This window comes from Culex quinquefasciatus, chromosome 1, assembly GCF_015732765.1.
Source record: "Culex quinquefasciatus strain JHB chromosome 1, VPISU_Cqui_1.0_pri_paternal, whole genome shotgun sequence".
Taxonomy (NCBI): Eukaryota; Metazoa; Arthropoda; class Insecta; order Diptera; family Culicidae; genus Culex; species Culex quinquefasciatus.
The window spans coordinates 125,711,755-125,737,378 of NC_051861.1; the positions used below are offsets into that span (position 1 = coordinate 125,711,755).

Sequence of the window (25,624 nt, forward strand, 5' to 3'; positions counted from 1 at the left end):
AATGTCAATTTATTAACTTTTCGATTGCATTTTTTTTCCATAGATTCCATTTATGGAACCAAATTTGCACCAAAAACTATATATAAATAATAGAAATTTTTAAAAACATATTTTGGTAATCCAACATTTAGTAAAACCAACTTAAATGAAAAATGTTTTTTTAGAGTGTAGCTTTTTTTTTCTAAACAGTCCTGTTTATAATTTACAACTTTGTCGAGGACACCAAATCGATCAGAAAATACCATCTCAAGATACAGATTCCTATATATTTTTCTACCACACCAACCACAGGGGGTTGGGGTAATCCGATATATCGAGTCTTGTATGGGAAAACCTAGGATGCAAAATTGCCTCTTTTGATATAGGGAACATATGGACAAGGTTTCCAAATCCAAAACAAAAACTACAAATTTAAAAATCGCGGAATAATTTGCGAAAATCTACAAGGAGCAATTCTCTACGAAATCGGTCTTTTCTCTTAAATTTTAATTTTTGTATTTTTTTATCCGACTGAAACATTTCAAAAGGGCCAAACATTCAATATTACGCCCTTTTAAAATGTTAGTCTTGGTTTAAAAATTTTGAAAATATTTTTTTTAAAAGATCGGGAAATTTTACGAATGTTTTATATTTCAACATTGAAAATCGGATCATTAGTTGCTAAGATATTGACATTAGAAAATGGTGTGTTGTTTGGGTGGGACTTGGAAAACATCAAATTTCCTGTTTTTAAACCTTTGCATGGCAATATCTCAGCAACTAAGGGTCGTATCAACAAAATTCAAGAATGCAAAATGTAGAGAAAAAATAGAGAGCTTTATATATAGAGCTTTCCAAAAAATTTTTTTTCAAAGGTGGGCAAACATGTGCACTAATTAAAAAAAATGAAAAACTGCGACTATTTTCAAAAAAGTCACCTAAAAATGAATTTAACTTGAAAACGGTGCATTTTATCAAAATTTCACTAAAGTACTTTTTGATTGCAAATTTGATTTCACATCGAAAAATGAAGTTGAAAAATTTTTGCGACCAATTTTTCGATTTTTTGAAAAAATCAGTATTGATTCAAAAATTCATAACTCGCTCAAAGATTTTTTGCACAACCTGGAAATTTCTGAAAAGTTAGTATTTGATGTCCTCTAAAACATATCAAAAAATAAAAAAATATAAAAATAGTGTTTATTTGCAAATCAAGTTTTAGTAACAAAAAGTGAAATAAAAAATCACCAATTTTTTTTACCGTGCATCATTTTTTTTCAGTGTAGTTCATATTCATACCTACAACTTTGCCGAAGACACCAAATCGATCAAAAAATCCTTCACAATATACAGATTTTTGAATTTTCATACATCATTTTTGTATGGCTTGCTGCCAAATTTGTATGGAAAATTATATGGACAAACAAATGATGCAAAATGGCTTCTTTGGGCATATCGAAGGCACCAAAAAAGTTTCAGCTGGATAAAAAAATACAAAAAAAAAATCGAATGACCGAAATCTGAGAGAATCTCAGGGAGAACTCGGCGCTTAATGCCATTATCTCTTTTGATTAAACTGTTAATTTACTATAGCCTTAAGTTAAAATGTAAATTACAACTACAACCCGGTCCGAACCAGTTTACTTACAGCTAAGGGGACCTAAATAAACAATTTCACAAATAAAAAAAAAAATCTGAGAGAATTGCTCAAAAGAAACAAATCACATTTTTCTTGGGCGCCTGTTCATGCTAAATGGAGTAGAAAATAAACAACCTGCGAAAGACTTGAAAATTTAATGACCCATCATTTGGGAATTTCTGACTCGATTTCTAGTAAATATAGGTAATTTTAGCGAAGCGTGCACATCAAAAGTGAATTCAAATGGCAGAATCCACCTACAAATGTCATTTCAGATTTCAAAAAAGAAGTTTGTTTTTATAGAATCTTCAGAATCTGAATGCAATTTTGTGTTAAAAAACTTGGGAGATTATCGTTTTTTTTAGTTTGTTCCCATCTTCAGATTGTGACCAGTTCTTCAATGTCTTCAAACGTAAATAATTACACTAAATTCGGTTACCCATCGCAAAGCGCAACTTCATCAATCTTAAATCACTTTCCAGAAATCCAAACGATGGTTTTCCTCCGCCTTCGACACGGGTCCTTCCCCGGCACCGGTCAAACGAAGCGATTCCGTCCCAATGTCAACAACCACCCTCCCAGCCACAGCTCCTGCAACGAAGCGATCCAAGTTAACCACTCGAACAAGCATCTTCTCTCAACCATCTTCAAAGAAGGAATCTTCCGCTCAATCCCGTGTTCCGGATTGGTCCGTCGATTTGGCACCGAAAAAGCTGGCGGACCTTGCGGTCCACCCCAAAAAGCTAGAGGAGATACAGCACTGGCTCAAGACGTACGACCGCGTCAAGGGCACGGAACCGGTGGCGATTCTGCTGATTAGTGGACCACCGGGATGTGGAAAGAGCACTGCGATTAAGATCGTCACGGAGGAGCTGGGCTACGAGGTCACGGAGTGGACCACCCCGGTCGATGTGGACATGTTCTTCCACGATAATTACGACTTTGAGGGTGGGCGAGAGGAGGTCACTTACAGGGAGAATCGCAAGACTCAGTTTGAGAAGTTTTTGTACAAGAGCTCGCGATATTGTTCGATTCTGGAAATGGATTCTAAGGAAAAGCTGCTGTTGGTTAAGGACATTCCGAATGTTTTTCTGCGTGACCCGGAGGCGTTCCGAAGTACGCTGGAAACCTACCAAAGGCTAGGCGCTTCACCGCTGGTCTTCATCGCCACCGAAACCTCCAACAAAAAGCTGGACATCGTGTTCAACCTGTTCACTCCGGCAGTTCTCAACGATTTCAAAGTCCACCACATCACGTTCAACGCCGTGTCGACGACCCTCATGAAGAAGGCCATCAAGCGGCTGACGTCGCTGATGGTCGGGCCGGAAATGTCCCGCCAGTATCGCGTTCCGCCGCAGGACATGATCGACAGTGTCGTGCTCTCGTCGCAGGGAGATTTGCGCAGTGTGACGCTTAACTTGCACTTTGCGTCGCTGAAGAATGCGCCCCGACTGAGCACGGAGCAGCTCAACGCCGGGGAGGTGCTGAACAGTTCCGGTGTTGCGACCGGAGGTCGCGGCAAGAAGAAAGAAAGCAAACTCAAGTCGGTCGGCTGCGCCGAAAGTCTGACGCTGTTTCACGCCCTCGGCAGGGTGTTTCATCCAAAGAGTAGGTTGCTTGAGTCAATTGTAAGAAATTTTCTAACAAAAGATCCAAATTCCAGTGGAACGCGTCCCCGGCCAACCGGACCGCTTCCAGCACTCGCCGGAAACCCTCGCAGAGGCGTTCACCTCGCAGCCGCACGGGCTGATTTCCCTCGCGCACTCGAACTACGTGCTGCGCTTCACGGACATTGACGATATTTGCGGGGCGGCGGACGCGCTCAGCGTCGCCGACATCATCATGAGCGAGTACCGCGAGGATCAACTGGCGGGCCATGCGCTGAACGTGGCCATCCGCGGGATGATGGTGTGCAACCGGAAGACGGCCAGCGGCTGGCACCAGATACGGAAAACGAAGGCGTACCAGCGGCCGAGCGTTGCGGGTCATGAGGTGCAGTTGAAGAAGTACGGGCTGGAAACGTCCTCGGTGTCGGCGGGGCTGTTTATGACCGATTACAAAAAGTATCTGGATATCATTTTGGCGGGGAAGGTGTGAAGCTGTGTTGGGTTATTTTAATTATTAAAATGAGTTAAAATAAAAATAATAAGTTATTCAATTAAAGCTAATTTTTGATTCTTGAAATTAAAACTCCCATAGATTTCGATCGATCTAAGAATATTTCAGAATTTTATTGATTTTTTAAACTATTTTTTATTATTTGTTCCTAAAATTTTCAAAAATTTTGAGGTTTGAAATTTTGGAACTTTAAATTTTTAAATGTCTTAAATTTCTATCATTTTAATTTTTCAATTTCAGATATTTTATATTATAAATTATAAACTTTTAATTTTATTGAATTTGAAATTGAGCATTTTATTTTTTGTATGTTAAAATTTGGCATGACAAAAAAGTTTTGCTAGAAAGAGAAAGCAAATCTGGTGCAAACAAACCAACTTCTGCCAGTCACGAAATATTCTAGCAGAGCTGGTTCTGCCAGAATCCTGCTAGAACGGTGAAACATTTCTGCTAGAATGCTGTAACAATATCCAGCTCTGTGAGAACTCTGTTAGAATCCTGCTAGAACGTCGTGACTGGGCTGTGGCACTCAGAGGCAGGGTTGGCAGGTTGTCAGATAAATCTGGAAATGCCAGATTTTTCAAGTGTCAGCCAGCATAAAGATTCACCTTTCTCTGTGTCAGATTTTGACAGATTTTTCACTTTATGCCATTTTTGAACAATTTTTTTTTATTAAAATGATCGAATTTTATTGAAAACCAAAAAATAAATATAAATAAAAACGTGTTTTTCTTATCGAAAATGTAAATTTAACATTTTTGAGGCCATAAAATCAGTTAAACCATCTGAATTCTACAAACATTAGAAATAATTTATATCACCCCTCCCCTTCACTACATTGTTAGATTTTCGTCTGCCAGATTTTTCAAGATTTTTAATCTATACTTTGCCAAATTTTTCGAATTTTGAACTGGTAACCCTGCTCAGAGGTGTGAGTGTGTTATAGTAAATTTTCGACCAGAAAGGGAGCGTTCTTTTATTACGTAACGCAGTCGGGGGGGAGGGGGGGTCGGAAGCCGTGTTACGCTCCATACAAAATTTTTAAAATTTGTATGGAAATTTTGTTACGAGGGGGGGGAGGGGGTCTTAAAGTTCGATTTTTCGCGTTACGTAATAAAAGAACGCTCCCAAAGCCTTAAATTTATCTCGGAAAATATTGTACGGTCAGTTCCTTATTGGACTCGGTCGTTGGAAACGACAAATTTTGTTGAAAAGATTAACAATCAGCATCAAAAAGAGACTGGCTTTTCTAAACGTCAAATGTTACACTCTCAACAAATATACTCAAATTTTGCAGAAATGTTGGCTCGCGGCTCAACAGTTCTGGAACCGAGCTAGACCCAAGCCCGAATCTTGAAGTGGTACACTCTTGGGTTTTAGCCCTTTGAAATAGTTATTGTATATTCTAAAATTTAAAAAAAAAAATATTTTCATTGAAAATATCCGAATACCTTTATCACAAAAGATTAATTTGAACCAAAAAGACATTTTTAATTGAAAATATTTTACATCCTCATGAAGGAGCTGGTTTTTGAAATATCACCTTAAAAAAAATGTTTTAAGGGAAAGTCACGTATGTTTGGCAGGTTAAGGACTCGGTCCTAACCCACTACCTAAACAAATTGTTTTGAAAATGTTTTGGTAGAAACATGCTCGCTCATTTACCTTCAAGCTATTAAATAAAATTAAATAAATTTTATTACTTGATATGGGTAGAAATCGCTTTTTAATTGATGTAGGTCAGAGATTCTCAACGGGGGTACCGGGCCTACTTGATTTACATGGCAGGGGGTACCAGCGTAGAAGAAGGTTGAGAATGGCTGATGTAGGTAATCGAACACCAAAGTGCTGAGACGCCAACATTAGATTACCGATGGAAATAGAGCTTTATGACGTTTCGCGTACGCACACTAACGCACCATTTGGTTTTGCTGGCCGGTACAAAATTTAACCTCAATCTTTTTCGTGTACGTACACGCAATAAGGCTTTCTAGTCAGAAATTTACCAACACATTCAAAGTATGTTTACATGACAGCTGGACGTTTGTTTGCATCAGGTTTCCTATCTCTTTCTAGCAATTTTTTTATCAAGTGACTTTTAGCTGGTTTATTTGACTGACTGCCCGATATGTCAGCCAACATACTTCGCAGGGCTGTGACAGCTACAGCTCGATCATTGTTTGCATCAGGACACTGTGACGAGGAGTTCGTAATTTTTGAGTTAAATTATATTTTTTTCACTGGGCCTAGAAAGCCTTATACGTGCGCAAGTAGATAACTCTATTTAAAGCTGCCAGAGTTGGACGATTTTAAGCTGTACTTGACATCTATCACGTTTACTCATTCTTGAGTAGGTTCGGTATTGTCAAAATCTGAGTAGTTTTGTATGAACGTGCAGTTAAAGTACTTTTGACAGCTTTTGCCAATTCGATGACTTTTTCAACACACACCTTGTAGATGGATTCTGCTTATGCGAGATTGTCATGATGACAGTTGTTTGTTTATTTTCTTCCTCTTGTGAAGCAAAACATTAATACTAGAGTACTGTTTCAAAAGGTCCTATGTGCAAAAACCTCAATCTGAGAAATTTGATGACAAAGTTTTGGTGCACATTTTTAAATCTCATTTAAACACGCTTGGGTATTTTTCGATTCTGAAAACGCCGAAATGGGTCTAGAGTTATGCTTTTCAAGTGTGCAACTCGGGATCATATAAAAGTTAATATTACACTTAGTTCTGAAGCAATTTGGTTCATACAACCTATGAGTGCACATAGGACACGTTCATAGGACAAATTTTGCACATAAGACTTAACGCATTGGACTATATTCATGTGGCATTGCACATAAAACTTTATGAAATAAAATTTAAATCTCGATTTAAAAAACAATACTTTTTGATAACAGTGTATGTCCAACCCTCTCGCAACGTGTAGGCAACAGCTGATGAAGAGCATGAAATATTTCAATGCTTCCAGCGCGTGAGAGGAGAGAGAAACCGTTATAACCAATCAGACTTCTGTCAGATGGGTGGCGGGTTGGATAATTTACGATGTTAAATTAACCAATGCGCCAATGTAAACAATGATTATTGTTTACCTTGGCGCATTGGATATTTTGACATGGAAAATTGTTCTATCCGCCTATCATGCTGTGAGCGCACATACTACTGTTGTGTTTAATTTTTTAAAGCAATAGCAATCAATGTACGGTCGAATACAGGTGCGTTTTTTATGGATAAATAATAAGGTGAGATTGTACATCGAATAAAATAATTTCAGCAACTGCAAAGCTTTTAGCTTCATTGCGTCAAAAATTAAATAGGACCACCGTTCGATCTTGCGCTGCGCTTGGCGGGAAAGGGGACGGCCAAGGGCTGTCGAATCTGGTACCTGGACGTCGAGGATGTCCTCTACATCGACGTGGTCCTCTCTGGTCGGCCCTTAATGACTCTGTTCTCGTGCATCCCGGCGTTGACATCGCGTGCTGGTATCACGGCTGGTATCAAAGCTACAAACAAAGGACAATCGGCTCAGAAACAACTCCGCCAACCTGCGCAAACGAGAATTTGTGTACAACTTCAGGAAGGTGATTATGAGCAGAATTCAAACAAAACAATGTAATTGGGCCAATATGGGTTTGTAAAGAAACCTAATGTAAACATCCACTGACGTGCTCTCACCAAGTCGGTCTGGGTTTGATACCAGAAGGTCTCGGTGACATTTTGTGAGATGAGATTTGTTTAATCACGCCTTCCGTCGGACGGGAAAGTAAATGTTGGCCCTGTCTAACCTAGAGGTAAGGTCGTTAGCTCAGTCCAGGTGTAGGAGTCGTCTCCCTGGGTCTCCTGCCTCGGTGGAGTCGCTGGTAGGCAGTTGGACTCACAAATCAAAGGTCGTCAGTTCGAATCCCGGGGTGGATGAAAGCTAAGGTTTAAAAAGAGGTTTGCAATTGCCTCAACAATCAAACCTTCGGACACCTAGTTTCGAGTATTTCATCTCGCAATCGAGTTGAATTAGAGCTAATTTAATCAAACAAATGGGCATGGTTGTGTCCCCGCTGATGGACGGATATAAAGACTTTTTTTATAGAGAAGAAAAAACAAAACCTGTTTCCAAATTGAAACAAATCACCTTCCTATTATTTGAATTCTATCCCTTGAACAAAAAAGATAGCCCAATCAATTTTAAACATTTTTTTTGTATTTTCACAGTTTATACAACACATTCACATCGTATTCTTTGTCTTCATACTCCTACAACCTACATCTAAGTACCATCTTCTTCCTCTTCATCCGGACTGAAAGATCTGTTTATGGAGTTTTGCCGACACAACACGATCCACGGCATCAGCCGCATTGGATCGCGGCATCGAATGCTTTTTGAGAAGTTCTGTAAAAAGTTCTGCTCTGTCGATGTACGACTGTGGAAAGCTGATCGACGGGATGTACCGAAAGTGGGATGAAAATCCCGTGATTGTAACGTTTGACAAGGTCACCCCAGTTTGGGCGATTCCGTTTCCGGCCGTGACGATCTGCTCGGAGACGAAGGTCGTATGGAGCAAGGTGAACTACGTCACTCTCGTCCAAACTTTGATCACCTCCATCACATGGTGAATCGTTGACTTCAAGATTCGGCAACGTCACCTTATCACTTCGATTAGCCGGTGTTTCCCGAGGCGAAGTGGGGCTTGTCGACGTTTCCGTCGACTTCGGCTGCGGTTTATCCTCAGTGGAACGCAAAACTGTAAAGAAAAAGCTTAGATTGTAACCAACAATAAGCAAAAATGTTAGATTAGCATACCGGCCGATGCCGAAACTGGACGATCCAACAATTCCTTTCCAGATCGTGTTTGGACCGAAAGATCGATTGCGCCGGGGAATGCTCCAGCTGGACCTTCCATCGGGATGCAAACTGTAAGGGATTAGACATCTGGTCTCGGGGCATGGCCTGGCCATCCTGCAAATAACCATCGTTCTGCGATAGAAGGTTCCAGCGAGCTATCATCCATTTCTGCGAGAATAATTCACGTTAGATACTATTTGATCATAAAAAATAAACAAATACAAACCATCAACGGAAACTGCTGGAAAATTCTCAACCTCTTCTCTTTGACTATCGAGTCCCGCAGCAAATGAGGTATTCTTGATTCAGGCGTGATCTTGATGTGGGCGCGTTGAAATCGCCGAAAGTAATGTCAAGAACGGTCAAATTTCCGGAATCTTCTTTTTGTTTCTGATGTTTCGTCTCTGCAACTAAATGATTTATGTAACTTGCATCTTTCGGTTTAAACAGTTCAATTTACATACCGTTCCGTTCCTTCAATGGACTTGATGTGGGTGTCGCTTCCTTCTCTGGGTATTCCAAGTACGACAGTACCAAAGCTGGCCGTTCGGATGGCATCCGATGATCACCTGTCTTGGCATCGGAATCTTGCGGATTACACCTTGGCCCGTTCAGCTCAACCAGGGGCTTTCGATGAGTTGGAGCAGGTGGGCGAATTTTGTTTGAACTTTTCACAACTGTAAACGGAGGCCCTGAGTCGGAACTAAAGCAAAGCAACTTTACCGGAATAGAAATTCCATTTCTGGACAACCGGATCTCCCGCTGCTTGTAGAGGACCGGGAGACTTCCGTAAATGATCTTCCGCCGATAAATGACAACCGAGAAGTACCGGAGCGTGTGCAAAACACCGAGCAATTCTCACTAGTGTCAAAACAAAAATATGTTTTTTGTTCAATCCAATTTATGCTCGCCTTTGGCTCGCATTCAATCAATCCTATCTGTCAAATTCGAGAGAGGGCGGGTAGGTCGTTTTGCACTATTCCTTTCGGCTTTGGCAACATTGAAAAATTTCATGCTCTCTCCCAGCTGATGACTACACTCTGCGCGAGATTCGGATATATTGTTCATTGTAAATAAATTGAAGATTGTAAAATAATTTAGTTTCATACAAAAACGACGTATAATTTATATTTTAATTATCCATTATATCTTTAACATAGGTCATTTTGATGTGAGCGTATGTGCATGATGATTAAAATATATTTATAATTGCTCATAGGTCGATTTGCTACCGTTCTATGTACACGTTCGACCAGAATGCACATAGAACAACCAGTTGGTAAAATGACCTATAACCATTTTGTTTAAAATTTATTGAGAATAGTTGTAGGTTGTTTTGTAGATAAATATTATATTTAAAAATATAAGAGTTTCAAGAAATCGGGTTAGCGGATAGTATAGTTTTTAGTACACCGAATATAATGCAATAACTAACTCAGTTTGTTTACTTTTGGCGCATAGGACCTTTTGAAAAAGTACTCTAGAATAGAGTTCAGTTTTTGAATGTTCTTTTTAAAATAATATTAGCTTCGAATTTTAGATTTATACCCGCTTTTAAGCGAAAACTGATACATTTCCTTTAGATGATGCTCGAAGAAAAGTAGATCGAAACGTCACAAAAAGCAAAACAAAAATCCTCCATGAACCTACCGGAGGTAGTCTGCCGCTCCTGTCTGGCGGAGTTCGTCCCGCTGGTGAGTCTGTTCACGGCGTGTCCGAACCTTCCCGATTCCGCATCGGACGAACCCGTCGACGCAGCGACCACCCCCATCCAGCTGAGCACGCTGTACAGCGAGCTGACACTGATTCCGCTGAACCAGCAGTTTCCGGCGGAACCCGTTTCGTCGCAGATTTGCTTGGAGTGCGTCGAACGGTTGAAGGAGTTTTATCTGTTCCGGCGGAGGGCGGCGAAGTCTTACGAGGAGCTGCAGACGAAGGCGAGCATTGCGCGGATTATAAGCCAGCTGGATACGGGGAGTAGCTTGGGGAGCGTTCGGAACGACCGGTTGGAGGAGGACTTTGCGGAGGATTTGATAAGGGATGACTTGGATAAGGATCGGTTTAAGAGGCCGTTGGCGGCGGGGGAGCAGCGGTGCGAGGTTTGCATGAAGGTTTTCAAGAATAGGAAAATGTTGGCGCGGCATCAGGAGATTCACGCGAGCGAGAACAAGTATCGGTGTCGGTACTGCTTGAAATGGTACAAGGCTCGCAGTAGTTGGTACAATCACGAGCTGAAGCATCGGAACGCGGTGCTGAAGGAGGAACGATTGGAGCGGGAGTTTTTGTGTGAGATATGCGCGAAAGAGTTCAAGACGAAGAAACAGTTGAATGACCATCTTGAGGTGGTTCATCAGGGAACAAAACGCTACAAGTGTGACATCTGTAACAAGAGTTTTACGAGGAATGCATCGTTGGCGGAGCACAAACTCATTCTCCACGCTGGAATCAACCAGTTTTCCTGCAACATTTGTGGACGCGCGTTTGGGAAGGAGGAATCGCTGAAAACGCACCTTTCAACGCATTTGGGACGTCGCTTCCGGTGCGAGCTCTGCAACAAGACGTTTTTGAAGCGAGCATTCCTGACGGCCCACGTGGCAAAGGCGCATCCCACCGATGAAGGTCCCAAGCCGAACGAGTGTAAAATTTGCCACAAAAACTTTGCCTCGTCTTCGCACCTCAAAGATCACCTCCGAATTCATGAGGGGTCCAAACCGGAAGTGTGTCGACTGTGCGGGGCGTCCTTCCGGCAGAAACAACAGCTGAAGGTGCACATGTACCAGCATTTGGGAAAGCCCTTCAAGTGTCAGTTCTGTACGGCCGCGTTTGGGATTCGAGTTCGGTTGATGAGCCACCTGGAGAAGAACCACGCGACGGAGATGGCGAACATGACGGTCGTGGTGCCGGAAGTGCCTATGCAGATGCCGCAGGACATGATGAACGAACCGGACTTTGGTGACGGAGCGATCAACGAGGAGATTTTGAACGAGATTTGCTATCAGATCGACGCGAATCAAATCGTTCTGCAGAACATTGAGGACGATGGAAATTTGATCTACAGTAGCAACGTATTTTTCGACGACGCAAACAACCTGCTTCCGGATGAGCTGTACGATTTCACCAAGCAGGGATACACGTTACCGGAAAATGAAGAAAATAAAGATTCTTAGGATTTCTTTCATCTTTTCAAACTAAAAAGCAATTCAATTCAGAGAAACATCCCCCTCCTCACGCCACTTTATTCGCCTTCTGCTCCCGCTTCGCCTTCTTCCGCGCAACCTCACTCCGGTCCAAATTGTCCTGGAAGAAGGTGGCCTCCTTCCGCGCCTGGGCAATCTCCGTCCTCAGCTTCTGCTTGAACACCGCCCGCTCGTACGAAAGCCGCTCGCTCAGGTGAATCCACTTGAACCGCGCCAGATACTTCATACTCCACAGAATGTCACAAAACACGGACTTCTTTTTCGTACTTATCGGGCGCGTGTTCAAATGTTCCACCACCGCCTTCGCGACCCGTTTCCGCTTAAACTCAACCCAACCCTCGGTGTACCGGATCATCGCGCGCTTTCCCTTCGCCGTACGCTTCTTAACGGCGCCGTCCTTCCGCTCCGGCTGCAGGTAAATCCGCCCCACGTCCCCGTACGGTTCCAGCAGTTCGCGCAGGATCGTTACGTTCATGTGCTTCGGAATCGAGCTGATGTAGATGATGCCCGGTTTCTTCTTCTGCAGCGGGGTCACCAGTTTCGGCTTGGGACGTTTTGCCGCGGCAGGTTCCTCATCGTCACTCGGTTCTTCGTCCTCATCGTCGTCGTTGTCTCCGGATTCTGGTTGTTCGTCGGAATCGGCGACGGATTCTTGCTCTTCCTCATCGACGGTGGGTTCGACTTCTGGCTCGGGATCTTCCACTGTCGATTCCTCCCAGGCGGAGCAATTGTTGAGGGATTTGCTGTTACGTTTTTTGGTAGTTTTAGTCATATTTTAACAGATAACCAACGAAAGAACTAAATTTTTAAATAAATTTAAGATTTTATCACCCGAAACGCATCGGCACCTCGTTTTGTTTTGTTTTGAACTGAATTCAACACGCGCTTTTGACAGTTTTGTAGAATAACGAGGGGTAAGGCCTCCCGGGAAAACTATATTTTTGCATTCGGGACTTTTTTAAGTGGAGAGTTTTCAATCATCAGTAATTTTTATTTTCTTTTTTGTATTTTTTGATTTGTCTTAAATTTTGTAGGGACCATTACTATGACCAAAGACGAGACCAAAGATGCCATTTTGCGTCATTGGTTTTACCATAAAATTTTCCATACAAATTTGACTACTGATGCCTACACAAAATTGGTATCAAAATATGAAATATAACCTGTTTCTTGAGAATTCAAATTGAATTTCTGATAAAATTGGTGTCTTTGGCAAAGTTGTAGGCATAAGAAAGACAATTCTGGAAAAAGGCACACTCTTAATAAAATAAATTAACCATTTTATTTATTCCAAATTTTACCAAAAAAAAAAAAAAAAATATTATTTTGCACAAAAACTTCGACAGAAACATTGTTTTTGTTTTTGTCTGAATGTTCTAGACGTTTTAGAGGGTCAAAAAAGATATGTTTTGGAAAGTGTTGCCAATTTTACAAAAATATCATATTTTTTTTTTTAAACACTTGTAAAATCTGAATAAATTACTTCATTTTTAGATGCAAAACAAGGTTTGAAATTCAAGAAGTACACTTAGTGAATTAATTAAAAAATTAAGCCATATTTTAATCAAAAACAAGATTTTGTTGAATCAGCAAAAGACTTTTGTGGAATCAAGAAGTCTGCCTGTGTGGATCAATCGGGCCGCGCGAATCCCGGGGCGGACGCAAAAAATTCTAAGTGTAAATATAGGTATTCGGTGCCCTCTCCCCGTGCCCATACCTTCACACTTAGGAGACCCGGGAGGCGGAGTCTTGTCGCAAAAAGAACGATACACGCCTGTGGATCCGTTGACGAAACCGCAAGGTTTAAGAGGGCCACATTATAAGGTGTTACGTCGATTCCGTTCCGGAATCAAGAAGAATCAAGCTTGATTGAACGCCAAGTTCAACGCCATATTTTGTCAAATCAAAATTTGTACAGGCTGATCCGAGGGGCAGGACACAGCTAATTAATTATTGTACCACTAATCAATTAGCGCTTATTGCGGTCAACTAGTTAGTTAATTAGCGCTGATTTGACATGTCGTTTCCCACCTTCCGGCAAATGATCTTGGTACTTGAAGAAAAGTCGTTCTGACAGCTGATAAATGATTTTGCTCGGAAGAAAAAGTAGAGACAGTTTCAACGAAAATTCGATTTACTGCATGGTAAGTTTAAAAAAATGTGAATTCCATTGAAATAACTATCTATACTCTTCCTCAGAAGCTGGCTCGTCAAGATTCTGCTGATATCGGACAAAACCGTTTTCAGAAAACATTCCCCAATCGTAACCGGATGGCCGCTCTCCAGCAACCTGGTACCCGTCGAGAAGTTCCACAATCACCTCTCCCAAACACACGACACAGCGAGAAGAAGATAGGATTAACCGAAATGACCCCAGCAGCGTCGTCGTTCGACTTCAAGATTCTGCAACGGCTGCCGGAAAATCTCCTTCAGCGACTTGTCCAGGTCGTGAAACATTTGCACCGCAGTCGCTATTCTACACTCAGCCAGAGCGGTCGCTTTTTGCGCTCGTGTCAAGTGCGCTTTATTCTGTGAGACGGTTGCGGCCCAAGGTCGTTCATTGTTCGAGCAAGCCAAACGAAATGAACAAATTTCGCCAGAATTCCTTGGTCTTTGACTTTAATGTCATGCCAGTGATACCCGAATTGGGGACTATCCAACGCTTTCTACAGCAGCAGATTAAACTGGACCTGTCGTCGGTGCGTAACCTACAGGTGAACGTGTCGAGGAACCAGGTCATCATCGAGACAACTACGCCAGAACAAGCTACGTGCATCGCTAAGAACCACAATTCGAAGCACTTCATTGTGCACGAGAAGAAGCGGTTCATGATTCCAATCTATGTGGAAGACGGCTCCATCGAGGTGAAGGTTCACGATCTACCACCCCGAATGCCGAACCACATGATTGAGAACCACCTTCAACAGTACGGGGAGATAATTTCTATCCACGACGAGGTGTGGCGCGACTTCTTCCCCGGTGTCCCGAATGGGGTTAGAGTCGTGCGCATGAAGATCCAAAAGCCGATTCCCTCATTTGTTAAAATTGAGGGACTATCGGCATACATCGTTCACAAAAACCAAATTAAAACGTGTCGCTATTGCACCCAAAAACTACACGCGGGTAAAAAATGCAAAGGCACAAATTACAACGACGATAACAGCACCACATTAAACGAAGACCAAGAAGAACACCCAGAGAAGACTACAGAACCAGAAAAGAAGACAATAGACAACGCATGCGATCTAATTTTTTCGGACAGACACGAAAACAATGAACAAAATCTCAACACCAGCATCGACCACAGCAACGAAAAAGGGAATCCACAGCAAACAACGAACGTACCACGCAAGATTCACATTTTGTCGAAGAAGAAGGCGATAGTAAGATTAGCCAAGAAGAAACGTATTTTGTAATCAAGAAAAACCTGGCCCAAAAATGTTGTACAACAAGAAGCCAAATAAATAGCATAAGCAAAAAAAAAAAAAAAAACATTTGCACCGCGCTGGGCTCCACTCAGAACAGCGTTCCCTGCGGGATCTTTTAGCCTGTGACGTCGAAATTCCGGAGCCCTATCCAGCAGGGCGGTCGCGGGCATTTCCAGCATGTTAGCGCAGCGTAGTAGCAGCGTGGAGTTCAACTCGCACGTCGCGTTATCACCCAGCACGGCCGGATAGTTTTTCAACCGATGGTTTCGACGATCGGTGGCCAACTCGACCTGGAACAGATTTTGAGCCTGCTCTCGCAGCACCTCCGAAACGATTGTATTTTTGCCAAGTTGCTGACAAAGCCCAGATCGGACGATTTCTGAGCAATTCCGTAAATCTCGGTGGCGTCCACCGCGACCGGTTGCTTCCGCAGGCTGTTGATTTGTTGCAGCAGCTCGATTCGACTGTGTTCGCGTTTCACCCGTTTCACCGTAACGTAATCCAGCAGCACTTGGACGTTGCATAGTTGCCTTAGCAGCGCCATCTTCGCCTACTGGAAGCTTCTGGCCCGGTCCAGCGCGGCCAAATCCGCCAGCCCGTCCTTCGCCACGAAGGTGTCGTCGATGACCAGCAAACAAACCAGATTGTGAACCTCGATCTCCATGTCGGCGTGGAACAGCTCTGCTTGCCGACCTTCCACGGTGTCAACGCATCGATGGCAACGAACTCGTCTGCCTTTTGTCAGATCCGTCCGGCATCGATCCGACAGTCAGTCAGATATTGCTACGTAAGTTTGCACTCAAGGTACCTGAAACGAAGAACTAATTCTGGTTTCTTTCCACAGAATGAACCCTGACTATACCTAGCGCAAGTCGTCCCACAAGTGCTCCAACTCTCAGGCCAGGTTTGGCTTGGAAACCCGAGTAATAGTACCCCACTGGAAGATGCCGATCAAGCGTTTTCGGGGGCGTTCACAACAGCGCTATCAGTCCCGAGGCCGTTCCCGATCATCCGCGGAGGAGGTGAACGTGTCTGCGGGCGACTTCCCGTAGCAATCCCGTGGTCAATGGGGAAAAAAAAACCCGGCGCCAGAAGAAACGTGGTGGGCGTCCGGGCTTGAAGGCACAATCTGACCAGAGTCAAAGGTCGAGGAGAGTTAACCGTAACACGCGTCCCATGTCCGCTGGCGGATTCCGCGGATGCGTTCCGAGTCTGAACTTCAGCTGATTAAGGAGAATATATACAGGAAACGGATCGTGTCGTAAACCGAAGCGATATCACGTTGTATTTTTTTTATGATATTTCAATAAAATTAAAATTCTGGTGTGTTTCTCTCTGGCCAGTACAATGTTGCCGTTGTCGACGGCAAGTCACTTCCTTACCGTTGAGTTGGGACAAGAATGGCCCTAGAATGCAGAAAAGTCTAGGTTCTCGGTGCTTATAGCAGAAACTCGTATTTTTTTTTTTCATTTCGGAATATTAACAAGCGTGTAGCAGGTTCCGTAGCGCTTCTAAAACGTGAGGTGGTTTAGTTGAAGTTCATCCAATCGCGGAAGGAGTCGATCTACGGAACTGACTCCTACTTATATGAGTGAGGAAACGTTTACATCAGCATCGGAAAATGTAGAACCATCTGCTTCCGGCTAAGTGAAACGCTTCCAAACCGGACCATGCTGCAGCTGAATGCGCTCATCGCTCTTACCGACAAGACATACATACACGTGTGCAAAGTGGGGGCGTCGTAATCGCGTACGGCTACAACCACACCCCAAAGACCCTCCCGGCTACATTTGAACCACCTGCAATTTCGGACTAAGACATATTTCGCTTCCGCTGCTTTCCTTTTCGTGGAGATAGTATGGCGTGCAAGCTCCGAATGTCGCTGACGGTGGAAATTTTACTGTTTCCAGCTCCACATCAGCCGGTAGTTGATTCGGGGTCAGTTTCCGCGAGAAAATAAAGTTTAAGGTTTATTTTCGTTGGCTTCAATTTGCAAACGTTTACGTTTGTTTTGGTTTTCTGACGTCTGTTCGACAGGCCAAGATAAAAAAGCATGGTGGGAATGCACTAATCAATTAGTGAAAAGTTAATCAACCAACTAATAATTCTTAATCAATCAGAAGAATATTATAGTTGATTAGGGCATGTGTCTCACCCCTCGGGCTGATCGTATACCATTTTTTTTTTGTAAATTTTATTAACTGAAATTTTGATAAAACGCATGATTTTGCCTAGCCAGAAGTCGAGCTCACCGTTTTCGAGGTAAATCCACCTAAAATTGGATGTTGCCCAAAATTGAATATTTACAGACAGAATAAATATTTTTTTAAAAATCTTCAAAATGTCATTGTACCTTTAAGTACAATCAGCTGAAACAAATTAAAGTGTATTCCCCTGCGTGTATAACAATTTTAAGTTCTTGTGAATTTTCCTTATACAGTTCCTGCGGTTCAGCAACAGAAAATAATAATAATGATAAGGGAAACACCACTAGATCGTCGAAGCCTATGATCAGTAGTGCTGAAAGGATAATACGGTTTTGTTCAGCAACGGAGAGGCAACCATGGGTGATCTCTCATGCTCATGCTCATGTATTTCACCAACTAGAGGTTAAATTTAGAAAAAAATTCTTAGACTTGGGCAGCGCCAAAATTTTACTTTATATGACACTTTTTTAATAAATCTGACTTTGCATATAAAAATTAAGTAAAAGTTTTCTAAGATCATGTTTTTCGGCATTGCTCTAAAGTTGTCTCGTTGCTCGTTTTCGTATTAATTTGCAAGAGGCCTTATCCGTATCCACCATCGTGAAACTTATAGATTTTTTCTCTGCAGCAAATCGAAATTTCATTGTTTTAATTGTTGTAATGAGCGTTTAAAGGACGTGCAGATGAACAATGTAATGCAAGGTATTCAACACTGGGTTCAATGTAAATTTCACGAATAAAAACACTAATTTTATATTTTTCAGTTCAGGCTCTTTCTGCCGAAAACAGAATAACTACTGATTTTTTCGACAGAAAGATGTCGAAGTTGTTCTGATTTCAGCAAAAAATTATGAGTGTGAAACAAAATTAAAAATAATTTTATTTATTTATTTTTAATTTCAAAAATGAAATAAAATAAAATAAATCTGAGGCCATCCATTGGTCACTTGGTCCAGTCACGAAATATTATAGCAGAGCTGGTTCTGCCAAAATCCTGCTAGAGTTGTAGAAAATTTCTGCTAGAATGCTGTTAGAATATCCAGTTCTGTTAGAACTCTGCTAGAATCCTGCAAGAATTACCTTAAAATCTAGAGTTTTTTTTATATAGGTCCTAAAAAACAAATGAAACACAATAGCTTATAGGTATCTGGAGTTTTTTTTAAAGGTCCAATCGAGGGTCAATAAACCAAATTTTATGATTTTTGCTTTATGGGTGTTTTTTTTAATAATCCTGACTCAAGGCAGTTTCAAAAACACCCAAAAAGCAAAAACTGCCAATTTGGTTTATTGGACCTTTAAAAAATAACTCCAGATACAGTCATCCCACATATTCGGAACATCCACCAATTCGGAACACTTTTGTGGTAATTTGTCAATAGAATGCAAAATGCAACTTTTCTGCCGACCCTTCTATTTTTAGGGCCTTTATTTGAACATTCTCTTGCTATTTCACTAGTAAAAGTAATAATTTTTAAACAAAAACTGCATCTCAAGACTATTTTATCCAGAGCACCAAAACACTGCTTCCAAATTGCCTGTTCCATGATTGTGGGATGTTATTGTGTCCCCCACAATTGTGAAACACCTGAATTTAACTAATATTTTCATAAAAAAGTTATCAGACCATTCATAAAACATTACTAAGCATAAGTTTTATTGGTTTCAGAGTGCAAAGTCATTATTTAAAAAAAAAATAGGTACTCCTGGAGAGAAAAAAAAGTTTGTTTACATCGTAAGAAAGAAGTGGTTCCGAATTTGTGGATTTAAAGGGTCAATGTTTTTCTTTGAAAACTTGATATAAAACGTAAAAATATATAGCCGGTCTATACATCAATCGAAAGATCGCAAGAAAAGCTTTCACATGAAGGTAAAAACAAATCTTTATGTTCAATTATCGATTTTATATAATTTGTTGAAAATTGGCCGATCTGTAAACTGTTCCGAATATGAGGGATGACTGTATTACCTTTAAAAAAATAATTCTAGAAATCTGGAGTTTTTTTTACAAGGTCCAATAAACCAAATTTTCAGTTTTTGCTTTTTGGGTGTTTTTTAATACCCCTGACTCAAGGCGGAATCAAAAACACCCTAAAAGCAAAAACTGGAAAAATTGGTTTATTGGACCTTTTCAAAGAAAAAACTCCAGAAATGATGATTTTAGCTGACAGTTGGTTGGAATCTTCTCACCGTTTCCCGGAAGCCCAATCCCCCTCCAAGCAACACTTGTTGATATTTCAGCAAACGCTTCCCGGCTGTCAAACTCGGTCGATTCCGATCCCCTTCAAAACCCGTCAACCGTTTGCGCAAACGCTTCCTTTTCAAAAAAATATTTCGCTCTCCCTTCGCTTCGCTCTCTCTTTTCTCGTCCGTTTTCAAACTCAGTCCGTTTCGAGAGCTCGCTTGCGCTGGACGTGTGTGCCGTCGTGGTGCCCGCGTCGTGTCATCAGAATCCGTCCGTGTGTTTGTCCGCGGTTGCGCGTCGGTCTCAGCAAAGAGAATCCGGCATCTTCCGGAATTCCAAAAAAAAAAAGCAGCCGTTGATGACTCAAAAGTGTGATTAAAAGTGGTCGTGGATTTGCGTTAAGTTTGTTGAAAAGTTGAGGAAAAATCCTGTCCCAAAGAGGAGGAAAGAAAAAGGAAACGAAGAGGAATGAAAAAAAGTTTCAACGGGCGGCAGGTGGTTGTTCTTAAATGTTTGCTTGTGTGAGTGTTGCGAAGAGACCCCGAGCAAAAAGTCCGAGCGCCTCCTCCGTCTGTCAGATTTACCTGTGGTGGAAGTGTGTGTGAGTGAGGGGAGATTGTGTTGTTGTTGTTGTTTTTGGAATCCTTGATTGGATTTGGAATCGACTTAATTGATCGCGCGCAGTTGGAAGTCTATTTTTTGGAAAACTAATTGCTGTTGGAAGAAAAACAAGTTCAAACTTGAAACTGCAGCAACGAGAAAAGGAGCACTTTGCAGACAAAACACGCACAAAACAAGAAAAAAACACACAGATTCTGTTTGACCTCACCGCGACGAAAACGGTTGAAGGTTGTTATGGTAACGGTCGCGGAATAACAAAAGCCGTCAGCAGCGCAGGTGTGCGAAATGTCAAAACATATTGCGCTGGTCCTGAATTTGACGTCGATGGATGGGCGCCAGGTGTGAAGAACCCGCAGCAGCAGCCGTCCCCGTTCCGGAAGTGGTTCCACCGCCGAAATCATGAGTATCTTTGATGAGCTGTGGTGAAAAGTGTGTGTCTATCTGTTTTGATGATTTTGATTTGTGATTGTTCGAGTGCATCGAAAGAGTAGTGAACGATTTTTTGAGGAAGAAAAAAACAAATCAACGAAAATAAGGTCAACAATCATGAAGGTGACGGTGTGCTTTGGGGCCACACGGTTCGTGGTGCCGTGTCCCCCCGGGACCACGGTGCGCAAGCTGGAACAGGAGGCCGTCGTGCGGTACAAGCGAAAGGTGAGTTTGTTTTTCTAAGAAGCCAAATAAGCCAGTCCCGGACGTAAATCCGAAGGATCGCCCTCGACCCGCAGGAAGCAGTCAAGAAAATACTTGGTGGAAGAAGAGGAGGTGCTCTAAAGTTCGACTGAGCTGTGGCACATTTTCTCCGAATACAGCGCCAGGTTCAAGACCTGTAAGACCCGCTTGGACCAAGTAACCCTCGTCAGTTACATGATCTCGAAGTATGGAGTGCAAGGAGTTGTTTTTTGCGATGTATTATATATTAGATGTTGACCGGTCCTCGGTTCTAACCTGGTCGTAGCACCTAAGAGAACCTAATAAAAAAAAAGTTATGAATAAAAAATTCCAGATAAATTTCCTTAAATAAACAAAAACTTTAAATTTTAACATCGATTCTCAAGAAACGTGCTGGCTTAACAGAAGTTTGAGAATCGATTCCAGTCACGAAATATGCTAGCAAAGCTGATTCTTTCAGAATGCTGTTAACATTTCTAAATATGTTAGAATTTCGCTAGAATCTTGATCGTTGAACTGGGATGGATCAGAAAGTTATAATTTGTTTTTAAATGTGTTATTGTTCTTTCTTTTATACATAAATGTTTGTTAAAAAAGTAAAAAATGACAAATTATTGTCCTGTCTTACATAATTTAATGTTTTTTAAGCATATTGAAACTTTTTTTTCATTCTTTATAACAAAAAATTAAAAAAGAAAAACTTAAGAGTTTAAAGCAAGATTTGTTTTATAAAACTGAACTTTTTGAGTGATGATTTGAATAAAAGTAATCAATGTTTCTTCCAGACTCAGTAAAATTCATCGAAAATGTTTATTTGGTGAAGCTACAATGTATAATAAGTGAAAAAACACAATTTTTGAACACAACTTTGCTCATTACTTTGAGAAAAGTGGCTTGCCAGATTTGTCAAATTGCCATTTTTTTTTTGTTCAGACCTGGTAACCCTGCCTCTCACACCTTATGTCAATGTCCATCAGAATTTGCAGGATACACTCAATGTTTACATTTGTTTATAGAAACTAATAAAAAAAAAGTCCAGAAATAGAGGACAAAAATAAATTTCATATGCAACTTGAAATTTTCATAAAACACCGTTTCCTCATTGTACCAAGTTTTACAAGAATGATTAATCATGTACTTTTAAAGTTATGAAAATGAACAGTGTTTAAATCACGAAAAGCAAACTAAAGCTGAAGAGCCACAGCTGACCACTTATTATGTAAATCAAATGTAATTGTTATAAGAAAGATTCAATAAAGTATATTTAATTTAAAAAAAATCATAAAACACCGTCAACACTCGCAAGTAATTTTATTTGAATTATTTTCGCCATCTCGCAGAACTTTTAAAGCTTCAGAAAAAAAAGTTCTTAAAAGTTTTCATGCCGCCTAAAAAAACTATTTAAAAATTGAAGAAACAAAAATATAACCTATAACCAATTTTAAAAATGTTATTCACAAAGTTAAACACAGCTGAGAAACTAAAATAAATTTTAGAAAAAAAACATTTAAAAAAATCATTGGTATTATGCTAATTTTGGCAGAAACATAACAGGTTTAGTATTTTTTCAAGCTGAAAAAACTTCAATTTCCGCGGGGACCATCAAATTTAATGGAAATTTTACGACTCAACTCAATAAAAAATAAATAAAATACTCTGAAAAGGCCCGACTTTTTAGATACAAAAATAGTCTCATTTGCCCTCAATTAAATACAGTTTGAATCATATAATTTATCTCAAAATTATAATTCAAAATGAAATGGCAGTCAAATTGTTATTTCATGGAATAAAATATTGATTTAATTAAGTACGTTTTCAAAGAAAAACTGATTATTTACTATTCATGAAGCTATCTATCATTATTTATTTTTTTCTCACTCAAAGGAATTTTCAGTATCTTCTAACTTCAATTATTCTATTTTATATCCTGATTGCTTCCTCTGACCACGATACCTGTAATATCGACGCAGAGAAATTTGACTGTATCTTTTGAATAGAACATTCAAAAGAAAGTTTGCTTTGATCATTTAAAATAAATATATTCATGTGAAAACATTCTCAGCAATATTTTAAAATTTATCAAGATAAGTTCCCTGAACAAACGGTAGAAAAATAAAATTAAAATTATGAAATAAACATTTAACATAGAGAATAAACAGGCGCTTGCAAATTAACTAACAAAAGCAAAACTCATAAAGCTTTTAATTATAATTGGGAGAAAAATAACTGTAATCCTTCTACCCGTCCTATTTAATGATAATATGAACTGTACTTAGGTATTCATTTAATAGTGAATGTTGTTTTTTATTTATTATTTTCCTTTCAAATGCTGCTCATAAAAAGATTTTATGAGTATTTCCAAGTTTTCAATGTTTATTCTACGCACTTAAATTGAAAACTTATTTAAACAACGAATGAAATGAATGAATTTTATTTTTGTCTTACTTAAAACATTAAAAAAATCGTGGTAATTTTACATCTGAGAAGGGGTACATTTTCTATGTCAGAACAAGTATATAATTTTACTTCTGAAAATGTGTAATTTTTCCACTTTTCTATTGTAACTTTACTTTTTCAGTCTAAACCTTCCAAAATTATCTCTTCTAAATTTACACAATTTTTTACTGTGATACATGCTTCTTTTGTCACAGTGACAATACTCACACAGCTAATTATCAGTTTTCAAAGTCACCGAGAATTGCTGACACGTAATGAATTCGAGCCAAACACACACAACTGACTCAGATGTGCCCTTTTCTTTTTTGTAGTTGAAGAACTTTTTTTGTTATAAAGTGAACTTTTCAGTAAATTTTTGATTTTTTTTGTGTTTTGCATAACTTATGTACACCACTGTATCACAAAACTTCACAAATTATCAAAATAAACACTGAATTCCTCATTATTTCCAACTAAAACGAAAGGGCCGAAAAGCTCGCTAGAAACAATAATCAGGAGACAGCGCTTTTGTGCCCTTACAATTCTCTTCTAAATTGCATTTGCAAAGGGATTTTTGTTATATTGTGAGTTTTATTGCGAAAATCAACATAAAGTTAAACGGAATAAAGCTGGGTTGATAAAACGATGTATTTTATCGCATGATCAGTAAACATACCATCAGTCAAGCTTCTTTTTCAAATAGGACTTTGTCGAAACGCTGTCTTTATTTATTATTTTTTGAATGCTGTGAAAATTACATGATTTGTGATCATCAGTATTCAACAGTTGATCTAATAGTTCTATTTTTGAACAAACACTGCAAAAAATCCGATGGTAAAATCGCATGCAAATCACCTTCGTCTAAATAGACACTTAGTATTAAAACGCTGCATGTACAATTTTTGCAAACACAATAAAAAAAATGCAACCGACGAGATTTAAACCCAGCACCAACAGTAAGGACTGCCGCCTTAGCCCACTCGGCCATCAGACCGATGAAAAGCTGAAGAGATAAACGCATATATGGACATGACATTTTGGTCAAGTAGATTTCCCATACTGACGGGCTACATATTTCTGGGTGTAAAATTACATAAAATTGCACAAAATAATAAAATATTTATTTTACACCCAGGCCTTTTACACGCAGCTGGATTACTACTTTTTTAGCTGTGTACGTTTGTCATATCGTCAAGAATTTTTTATTAGGTTTTGTTCTATTGTTAGGTATTTCTCAATACTTTTTCAACCCAACTTACGAATGTCTCAAATCAAGCATTCCATTCCACCAAAACCACCGTTTTTTTTTTTTTGGTTCGGTCTACGACGTCACCACCCCTAACTCGCTTGGGCAATCGCGCGACCCAACTACCGTTCAACCTTGAAATTCCCGGCCGTCGCACATTATTCACCAGCCGCAAGGCTCATCAAGGTGCGCGTCGCAATCCACAACAACGCCTCACGCCATCGATGTCGATGGAACAACGACCGCGCTCGAGAGGCCGGAGCAGGATGATGATGTAAAACTCCGTGGTTGAACCTGCGGCCGCGGCGCGAACTTGGACACCTCCAACAGATAAAGAGTCATCATCATCACCGGCCAAGCAAATACCAAAAAGCGCAGAAAACAAATAGAGTTCGTGTCTTCAAGACGACGGAGACTTCAGTCAGCGTGTAGGTATACCAGAAAGCAGAACAAAAATAATAACAACCAAAACGATGGCGGAGTTGTTGTTGCGCGCGGTCGTCGTCTTCAGAGTTCTTCTTCAACTCCAGCAGAGCATGAATAGGCATCTCCCGAACCGGTTTTCGGTCCGTGTCCAGAAGACGAGGTCGTGCCCAATGCAAAAAAAAAACTACTCGGACTACAGCACGTCATCATCATCTGATGCTGCTCGCCGAGAGGGTAAACTTGAGAGTGAGATCTTCTTGGAGGACCAGTTTGGCACAAACTCGGGAACTTTTACCTAAGAATTCCGCTTCAAACATCGTTCTCGAAGATTGCTCTCTACCTTCAACGAGGCACAACTCTAGCCCTAGGGCGGAGACCGTAACTCGTTGATAATGATCCTCTTCCGGTCGCGACGGTTGAGGTCCCCTTCGCAATTACACCTCGGACGGAGAGCCTGGTCGTACTCTCAATGTGTCATTTTTATAGTCTCCTCGAGGAGAACCTCGCCGTCTAATTGCATCATTTCCTTCGCGCCGAGAGGCGCGACTCACGCACGCAGTTCTTTGTCCCTTGTCCCAGAAGGTTGGTAGAAAATCAGGGATTGGTCGTGCGCGCGCGAAGCCGGAGATT

The 25,624-nt window shown here is 40.6% G+C and overlaps 5 protein-coding genes across 7 annotated transcripts in view; 3 read left to right on the forward strand and 2 right to left on the reverse strand.

The window, feature by feature from the left end:
- Nucleotides 1-1,884: 1,884 nt before the first annotated feature.
- Nucleotides 1,885-3,781, forward strand: LOC6035154 (cell cycle checkpoint protein RAD17). The gene is made up of 3 exons (XM_038249324.1): nt 1,885-2,030; nt 2,101-3,226; nt 3,282-3,781. Exons 1-3 carry the CDS (start codon nt 1,938-1,940, stop codon nt 3,713-3,715), a joined length of 1,653 nt encoding a protein of 550 aa, XP_038105252.1. The 5' UTR covers nt 1,885-1,937; the 3' UTR covers nt 3,716-3,781.
- Nucleotides 3,782-7,915: 4,134 nt separating this feature from the next.
- LOC119765539 lies at nt 7,916-9,440 on the reverse strand. 3 transcript variants are annotated; one of them, XM_038249619.1, is made up of 3 exons: nt 8,806-9,440; nt 8,538-8,711; nt 7,916-8,478 (listed from the first exon to the last, which is right to left on the reverse strand). In XM_038249619.1, exons 1-3 carry the CDS (start codon nt 8,806-8,808, stop codon nt 8,377-8,379), a joined length of 279 nt encoding a protein of 92 aa, XP_038105547.1. In that variant the 5' UTR covers nt 8,809-9,440; the 3' UTR covers nt 7,916-8,376. The 3 variants fall into 3 exon arrangements, 2 of the variants coding, with proteins under 2 accessions (XP_038105547.1, XP_038105546.1); XM_038249618.1 differs by having other exon boundaries at nt 8,538-9,440; XR_005276804.1 differs by having other exon boundaries at nt 8,390-8,747.
- Nucleotides 9,441-9,759: 319 nt separating this feature from the next.
- On the forward strand, nt 9,760-11,764 carry LOC6035152 (zinc finger protein 816). The gene has a single exon (XM_001845333.2). The coding sequence runs from the start codon at nt 10,220-10,222 to the stop codon at nt 11,744-11,746; it is 1,527 nt and encodes a 508-aa protein (XP_001845385.2). The 5' UTR covers nt 9,760-10,219; the 3' UTR covers nt 11,747-11,764.
- A 19-nt stretch (nt 11,765-11,783) lies between these two features.
- On the reverse strand, nt 11,784-12,650 carry LOC6035151 (activator of basal transcription 1). The gene has a single exon (XM_038248612.1). It carries the CDS (start codon nt 12,546-12,548, stop codon nt 11,805-11,807), a length of 744 nt encoding a protein of 247 aa, XP_038104540.1. The 5' UTR covers nt 12,549-12,650; the 3' UTR covers nt 11,784-11,804.
- Nucleotides 12,651-19,780: 7,130 nt separating this feature from the next.
- Nucleotides 19,781-25,624, forward strand: part of LOC6035148 (partitioning defective 3 homolog) — a 169,232-nt gene continuing 163,388 nt past the window's right edge. The window contains exon 1 of the mRNA XM_038249301.1: nt 19,781-20,868. Within this exon, the coding sequence (XP_038105229.1) occupies nt 20,761-20,868 (108 nt within the window). The 5' untranslated portion in view covers nt 19,781-20,760. The remainder of the gene's footprint in view (nt 20,869-25,624) is intronic.